Source organism: Gavialis gangeticus, unplaced genomic scaffold, assembly GCF_001723915.1.
Source record: "Gavialis gangeticus isolate Ggan-Ray unplaced genomic scaffold, GavGan_comp1, whole genome shotgun sequence".
Taxonomy (NCBI): Eukaryota; Metazoa; Chordata; order Crocodylia; family Gavialidae; genus Gavialis; species Gavialis gangeticus.
In genome coordinates this window covers 4,310,014-4,318,770 of record NW_017729034.1, presented here as the reverse complement: position 1 = coordinate 4,318,770, position 8,757 = coordinate 4,310,014, and the positions used below count along the sequence as shown (strand labels likewise).

The window sequence follows — 8,757 nt, the reverse complement described above, 5'->3', positions numbered from 1 at the left end:
TGTTCAGGTCCCTCCTGACCCTAGCTACTATGAAACCTCAGGAAGCCACAAATAAGCAACCTGGGGTGGGGGGTGGGGTGGAGTGGGAAGGACAGTGAGTGGTGATCTGGAGAGGATGGAGTGAGGGGGGGAGAGGGGGTCAGTGGGCCCAATACAGGGCAGGGGGGTAGGGGTGGCATGTGGGTTTTAGTGCAACATGAGCTGGGTAACATGGATCAGAGATAATCCTGTCCTGGACTGGCATAACTGTGAGCCACCTCAAACATGCTTAAAACTAGTTTCAGATTTCAATGTATGGACAATCCAGGTGTTAAAGTGTTTCAGGTGCCACCCAGAATTACTGTGTAAAAAGGCCCTTAGATAAGCTTTTGAATTCAAGATATTCTTCTTCTGGTTGAACGAGTAAAAACTAGCATTGCATAGTAAAAAACATGGGAGGGGCACAGAAATTCCCAGGGGCAACAGACAAACAGTTAGCAGAAAAAAAGAAGCTGATTATGGGGAGATCACAGCCTATTGATAGGGAGGTAGGGCATTATCATCTTTCACATGTGGGAAGAATAAAAGAATCGGGTAGGCTATAATTTTATAGTAAGTCACTGAACAGAGGTATTGCCAAAGAAAGGGTTTGTTGTACGAGTTATAACCAAAATTCATTGCTCTCTGCCTGCTCATTGCCTTGTGTGAAATGCCTACAGTGACACTCAGGCCAGTTCCTATAAGGCAGGTGTATACATTATAGGCATATCCCTCAGATCTGGCACTGACTGGTCCCTTGTTGGCTGTTTCAGTAGAGAACTGAAAGACTGAATGGGGTATGGGTACAGAACTGCCCCATCCCTTTAGGGAAGGATGGGAGAAAGACTGGGGAGACTTGTAGGACACTTGTACACATGATGAGGGTTTAGTTCTCCCTAAATTGAAATGGTGGGTTTTTAATTGTGTCAATTAAAAGCCCACAATTTAGGGACTTCCAACGAAACAGCGATGGCCCACCATCAGCTCACCTGACGTCATGGCCAGGCTGCACCAGAAAAAAGAAGAAAGCAATGAGGGACCTGATCCTTTTTTTCTCTCACCCCCTGGAGTCTGCCCATCTGGCCCATGACCAGGAGGCAAGCTGCTGGCAGGCCCTGACCTGCAGGGGTCCCAGTCCTTTCCTCTGTGGTGCCGCATGGGCAGCAACTGCCCACTAGCACCACACCCAGGTGGTCTAAGAGGAACACCATCACCATGGACGGAAGGACCCAGCGCCTCCCCCTCAGCTCAGGGGCTGCATGACCCAGTGGCAGCTTACACAGGCAAGCTCTGCTGAGAAAAAAAAAGAAAAAGCAGCAAGGAGTCTGATCCTTTTTTCTTTTCTTTTTTTTTTCCCCCCTCCCAGATCATGACTGTCTCCCATGGCCAGGGAGCAAGTTGCTGGCAAGCCAAGCAGCCCCCGAGCTATAGCAGGGCCCAGTGCTTCCCTCTGCAGTGGTGGCTCTCCCCAGGACTGCCCCGGCAGGCTGCTGTTATCCCAGTGCCTTTCAGAAACACTGAATTCTTGAAAGAACTAAGTTGGCTTGAAGTATTACTTCCTGTGGGTGTGTTTTGAAAAGGCCCACTTACAAATTATTGCGAGCATTTGGGAGCTGAATATACCTCTTAAAATCAAGCTACATCTCCACAGAACTCATCTGGTGCCTCTCGGATACTCCTCTTGCCGCATTCTTTGCGGGGGAGAGGCAACCTTTTGCATTTGCTGAGCTAAGCTCTTGCATGTCTTGTTGCTATTGAATAAATCTTGCCATAAAATGAAACAAATAGAAGTACTTATGGGAAGCTGTCTTTTAAGATCTGTTTACATGTGTCACGATCCAAACAGATGGTGCTCAGTCCTTTTTGATTCAAGCATTTATAATACACTGATCTGCCAGCACTTGGATAGGGGTAAAGAGAAATGGGTATGCACTCAATAGTACATCTTCACAATCTTGTCTAGGGATGAGCTTGAGGAAGAAAGGTGCTCTTCTTTTAATATTCATGCACAGCCAGGCGACACCCTCTCTATTCCCCTCCACCCCGGCCCTAGCTGTTGGCAATCTTTCAGAAAGCGATTCCCTACTGCTTACCTTGAGTTCATGTTGAAGTCTCCTGTGACACAGGGAAGGGAATGCCTGCAGGTACCCTGGGAGCCTTTGGGAGCTGATTGTCTGGTTTTCTGGGGATAAGACCATTTGCCAATGAGCAGGGGTGCCATTAAGGTAGTGCAACTGTGCCATTGCATGGAGTCCCAAGCTGGGCAGGAGCATCCAAGGCATTACAGTTATGTGATGGGGTGTGCTATATCACAGCACACACCCTCACCCCTCCTTTTTACAGCTCTTTGTGCTTGCTTCCTCCCCTGTATCCATTTTAGTTTTTCATCTGGTTGTCAAGAAAAGTGTAGGGGCCAGAAGCAGAACCTTTGTGTGGGGTCCACAAAAAAGAAACCCCGCCACTGCTTTTGAGGTACTTGCAGGTACTAAGAGGCGGGGGCTGGGAGGCCTTTTTTCCAGCACTCTATTTAGTCACATAAGTGGAGGGGAAAGGCTCAGGTTTCTTGGCAAAGCTTGTGAACAAGACAGATGTAATTCACAGCCTCTGTGATTCCGTTAGTGATTTCCCAAGCGTTGCTGCCATGCAAGCATTGCCCAGGGGCAATAATTTCATATGGAAATGAGTCCCCTCTCTGATACTGTCTAGTTTCCATCTGCTGGCCTCAAGCTTCTTCAGGAACCTCACCCCCATCAGGATTTCCAGTTTCTGACCTTTCTGCTCCCTCTTTTATCCTCAGCCGCTTCAGAGATTTAAAATAACCACCTGTGTCCAATGCAGTTTCTCTTTGAAGCACCAGAAGAGAGGGTGCTTGAGCTGGCAGAAATGGGTAAATGAGGGTGGAGGAGAGGAGGCTCCATTGTTCAGTCAATTGCAGTTGGTAGTGTTTTGCAGCCTGTGTGTTAAGACGGGGGTAATAACAGTCACCAAAGGGCTCTTTATCTTGGCCTTAAAGGGACATTGCCATGTTAACATTCATGATCTGAAAAGATTTAAATGCCCATCCCCTTGGCATCCATATCAGTCTAGGTTGTGTGTGTTTCCTGTGTACATGTCTCCTAAATCAAAGGGTGAAGATAGACTAGTCTGTTTACTGACCCTTCTCTAGTAACTTTTGCTTCCATGTTCTCACATATTAGCGCTTGGCTGCAATGTGTGTGGGTTGCGGACACCAGACGGGAACGTTTCTCATGGAATGTTAACAGAAACACTAATGGTAACTAATGGGCCTTAGCACTCAAATGCCAAGCTGATGTACACACTATAAATACTGAGAGAGAAAGGTTATTAATAAGCTTATTATTTATTTAACACTTGGGGTGTGCTGGATTCTTCACCAGCATGTCTGAAGACAGTCTTTGCCGTAAAAATCTCACAATATAAATAGACAAAAAAGCCCCAAAGAAGACAAGGGAAGAGAGGGAAGCAACATTAAAGGAAAAGTAATCAAGGTGGATATTGCTTTGGGGAGAAGGAGGTTTGAGAGATAAAGGGAGAGAGGGTTATTTGTAGCCACCTGTAAATATGATGAGAAATTATCCAGAGGGTCATTTAGATCTTTGCCTGCACATTGAGATGCTTTTCTAAACCTTGTCCAAACTACCCAGACCCCTTAGCTACTACAAGCAGGGGCTGAACTTCTTCATGAGAATAGGGGGGTAGGTTGTAGCTGTGTTGGTCTAAGGACATATGCAGACAAGGTACTTTGGGTGAATATGATATCTTTTATTAGACCAACTTAAATAGTTGAAAATTTTTTTTAGCAAGCTTTTGGGTTTAAAAGCACTTTGTCAGGCTGAAGAAGTCTCTGCAGTTGGTGTGTGTGCTCTTTCTGGATGGAATGAATAGTAAAGAAGCCAGAGGCTGGGCTGGTATGCATGCAAGACAGGCACTGAGAATAGGCACTTTAGCCATGTTTATTTTACCTCCCAGTTTGGGTCAGGCTGAAATACCAGCACAACAGCACATGCCACGGTCCCAGCCAGCTAGAACCAGAATTCCCAAAGTATAGTGAGAATGGGGGTGGGAAAACTGATTGCTGTCTTTGGATTCCTGACAGCAAATGCAGTTCATTGTGGGTAGGTAACACCACAAAGTCAGCCCCCAGACACAAAATGTGCTTGAGGTTTTAGGAAGCTTTGCAATCCTGGATTTGGATTTTGCTAATGGTGAATAACTTGCTAAAAGGCTGATCCACAGAACCCAGGATCTGGATCTCCCCTGAATGTGCTGGTTTCAGAATTCAGATCTAGGAAGAGGAGCCATATTTTCATGTAAACTCTTCCCCCTACAGAGTGCTGTGGTCCTCAGTGTAAACAAGAACCTGCTCTTTTGGGTGCATTTCCACCGTCAAAGGACGATGCTAGAAAGTGCCTCAGTGAAGCACCACAGGTCTGTTCTATCCCCAAAAACAGATGCACCGTGGCCCCTTTAATGCACCCCTAGGCATACACCACTAAGACGTGCCCAAGACAGAAGGCTTACTGGCAGCCCTCCAGCACTGTACTAGAGGCAGCTACACTACATCATTTTGGAGTATCATGCATGTGCTCTGCCTGACTGCAGCTTTCCCTAGCTTGAGCCTTTGATGATGCAGGCATGTCTTGCATGTCTTATAACCAACTTGGATCTAAGCATATTGCCTGGAAGATTCAGTGTGAGGCTGTTCCCATCCATATCACTGAGCTCCTCCTACTCTTCTTCACTGAGTACAGGCACATTGCATGTTTACTCCAAAATATTTTCAGTTTACTCCAACAGGGCACATCTAAATGTGTAATTAATGCAAAACTATAAACTCCAAAGTTCATTGTGCCAGAGTTTATTGCTCCTAGGCACACTGTTTGAACATGCACCCAAGGAGCACAGCACATTGAGCTGGATCGGAGCAGCCCCGGCAGGCAGAAGGCTCTGGGGGTCAGCCTGCCAGCAGGGGTTGCTCCTGCCCACCGCAACATGCTTTGAAGGGGCTGGCTGGGGCACAAGGGTGCTTCAGTGCAGACCTAGCCAACAGGCAGCCCCAACACTGAAGCACCCTTGTGCTCCAGTCAGCCAGGTCAGTGATTACACATGCATTGCTGCACACGAAAAAACTCTGCAGCAGGGTAGCACTTGTACTTCCAAGTACTATCCTGCTGTGGAGTTTATTAGTTTACTGCAGCCTAATAATACCACATATGTAGATGCCAGGACTTTTACTGTGAAGCTAATTAGGCAGTTCTGCAGTAAGTCTCTCATGTAGACATGCCCACAGTAAAGTGCAGCTGACACAACACATAGCCTTTACTCCCAAGGCAAGGCCATCCTGTATTGCAAAGTTACTTCTGAGGAAATCAGAAGTAAATTTACTCCCATAAAGGTTACTCTAGTGTATGCATCACGTGCTTTCCCCCATTGCCAGTTTCATTCCAGGGTAACTGTTTGCTCCATGCAAACCAGCGCCCCACCACCTACCAGCTAAGCAATGTCATAGTGCCTTCCTTGGGCAGTCAGCTTGGGAGCACCAGCGGCATGCCCACTCCTTACTGCAGAGTAAATTTACTGTGGAATATAATCCAGGGTACTTTATTCTAGAGTAAATGCATTGCATTTCCACACCCTGTATGAAGGTATTCCTCCTCACATGGGAAGGTAAAACCTTCTATTCAGTGCCCTGGGAATGGTACCTCTGAGGTCTTCCCAGCATTGTGTAGTCAGTCATCCAGTATCCCTGTTGTGGATATGCAAAGGACAAACCCTTAACCAGTCCTTCCCCTCCCCCTGGTTTTGTCTCCTCCTGTGCTCCAGGTAACATCAGTTGCAAGGGGATGACAGAGCGCATTCACAGCATCAACCTTCACAACTTCAGCAATTCAGTGCTCGAGACCCTCAACGAGCAGCGCAACCGTGGCCACTTCTGTGACGTGACGGTCCGCATCCACGGGAGCATGTTACGTGCCCACCGCTGCGTGCTGGCAGCCGGCAGCCCTTTCTTCCAGGACAAGCTGCTGCTGGGCTACAGTGACATTGAGATCCCCTCGGTGGTGTCAGTCCAGTCCGTACAAAAGCTCATTGACTTCATGTACAGCGGGGTGCTGCGGGTCTCCCAGTCAGAGGCTCTGCAGATCCTCACTGCTGCCAGCATCCTTCAGATCAAGACTGTGATTGACGAGTGCACGCGGATCGTCTCACAAAATGTGGGTGAAGTCTACCCAGTTATCCAGGACTCCGGCCAAGAGACACCACGAGGGACACCCGAATCTGGCACCTCGGGACAGAGCACTGACACAGAGTCCGGCTACCTGCAGAGCCACTCACAGCACAGCGTGGACAGGATCTACTCTGCACTCTACGCCTGCTCGATGCAGAATGGCAGCGGGGAACGCTCCTTCTACAGTGGAGCAGTGGTTAGCCACCACGAGACAGCCCTGGGGCTGCCCAGGGACCATCACATGGAAGACCCGAGCTGGATTACACGGATCCATGAGCGCTCACAGCAGATGGAGCGGTACCTCTCCACCACTCCAGAGACCACCCACTGCCGCAAGCAACCACGCCCTGTCCGGATCCAGACCCTGGTGGGCAACATCCACATCAAGCAGGAAATGGACGATGATTATGACTACTATGGCCAGCAAAGGGTGCAGATCCTGGAGCGCAATGAGTCTGAGGAATGCACTGAGGACACTGACCAAGCAGAAGGCACTGAGAGCGAGCCCAAGGGGGAGAGCTTTGACTCAGGAGTCAGTTCCTCCATTGGCACCGAACCTGATTCCGTGGAGCAGCAGTTCATGGCCAGCCTGGGCCGTGAGGGTCAGCAGGAACCTTCCCAAGCAGAGCAAAGTGACGCCCCTGCTGAAGGCACTCAACCCCAGCAGCAGCAGCAAATGGATGCCAACTCCTCCTCTCCAGAGAGAAACAACGACATTGAGATGGATGGCAAAGTGCTTACAGTGAATAACAGCACCGAAAAGGGGACCTTGCAGCCTTCTGCCAACACAACTGCTGCCCAGCAATTGCCAAGCACCCAGCTCTATTTACGCCAGACAGAAACCCTCACCAGCAATCTGAGGATGCCACTGACTCTGACCAGCAACACTCAGGTCATTGGCACAGCTGGCAACACCTACCTGCCTGCCCTTTTCACCACACAATCTGCTGGCAGCGGCCCTAAGCCTTTCCTTTTCAGCCTGCCCCAGCCCTTAGCTGGCCAACAGACACAGTTTGTGACAGTGTCCCAGCCTGGCCTGTCAACCTTTACTGCCCAGCTGCCGGCCCCACAGCCCTTGGCTCCCTCTGCGGGCCACAGCACAGCAGGTGGGCAGGGTGAAAAAAAGCCTTATGAGTGCACTCTCTGTAACAAGACTTTCACCGCCAAACAGAACTACGTCAAGCACATGTTTGTACACACAGGTGAGTACACGGCCCTCCAACTTATGCATAAGCCCAAGGATAGCTCGTAACGCACACAAGGCAGAATTTAAACCCTTACAGGGTCCTCTGGGTAATGTTAAAGACCCATTGCACATACTGGAACTAATGACTGTGGTGATTAATATAAATAAGGTTCTCCACAGTGTCAGAAGGAAAAATGCTGAGCACCTAATGTGTCGACCCACTGAAACAATGAGGGGCAGAAGGCAAGGCATGGATGGCAGCTTAGAGACTTATTGGTTCAGAGAAGCCTGAGCTTTTGTAGGTGACAACCTTTTTCACAGAGGGGCAGAACTGGACACAGGCATGGGCAAACCGGGCGGCCGCCCAGGGCCTGGACAGAAAGGGGGCCTGAAAATGGTAATTTTTTTCCGTTGTCTGATTATTATTATCAGTATCTCTGGCGAAGGGGGGCCTGATACTAAAAGTTCGCCCAGGGCTTCCAGGAGTCCAGGTACAGTACTGCAGAGGGGTAGGATAGCTCCATGATTAAATGTGTAGAAGGTCCCTGCAGGGCTCTACCTGTGAAGGATACAGGAGGAAACTCTTAAGTATGCTGAAATGTGCTGTCAATGATTGATTGAGGAAATGGTTAGTATTTGTTCCCTAGTGAAAGGTAGTCTTTCATTAATGCTCAACATTTGATCTGAAGGACTCTCCAGCTGGGCTATTAATAATGGAATTTGTCTACTGGAGAAGAGGTCCTTCTGGTTGGTTTCACTGGTAGATGTGTCAGGAGGGCCGGTACTGATACGTGATGATGGTGTACGTATGGTACAAGTCAGCGTCAGTCACATTACCCAACAGGAGCAAAGGCAAGCATGACCTATGTTAGTCCCCTTAACTGAGTGCCAGTGGACACATCTACATGTTGATTAATGTGCTGTAGTTACTGCACATTCAGTTTAGTACCTGTAATTGGTACTAACTGAATTGGTACTAACCGGTGTTTCTGCGCAGTTGCATCAGTGCACATTATTTTGTGACGCTAATGCTCAGTAGACTAATTCTACTGTGCATTTGCACATTAGCGTGACTTTTGCCATGATGCACTAATGCACAGTAGAATTAGTCTACTGCACATTTAGCATCTCATGTAGACGCACCCAGTGCAAACTTTATTTCACTTCCCTGTGTATATCATCACATATCTTGCATGTTTTATATGAAACTTCTTAAAGAATCTTTTAGCGGATTGTTAAACATTTCATTGAGGTCATTTCCTGCATTTGTATTTTTTGGCAAGTCAGATGCCTTAAATTACTATGA

At 48.2% G+C, this 8,757-nt stretch overlaps 1 protein-coding gene across 1 annotated transcript in view; it reads left to right on the top strand.

Annotated features, from left to right (window-relative positions):
* The window catches only part of ZBTB20 (zinc finger and BTB domain containing 20), a 49,798-nt gene that overhangs the window by 29,138 nt on the left and 11,903 nt on the right, over positions 1 to 8,757 (top strand). The window contains exon 2 of the mRNA XM_019527658.1: positions 5,863 to 7,467. Coding sequence (XP_019383203.1) covers positions 5,883 to 7,467 — 1,585 coding nt within the window. The 5' untranslated portion in view covers positions 5,863 to 5,882. The remainder of the gene's footprint in view (positions 1 to 5,862; positions 7,468 to 8,757) is intronic.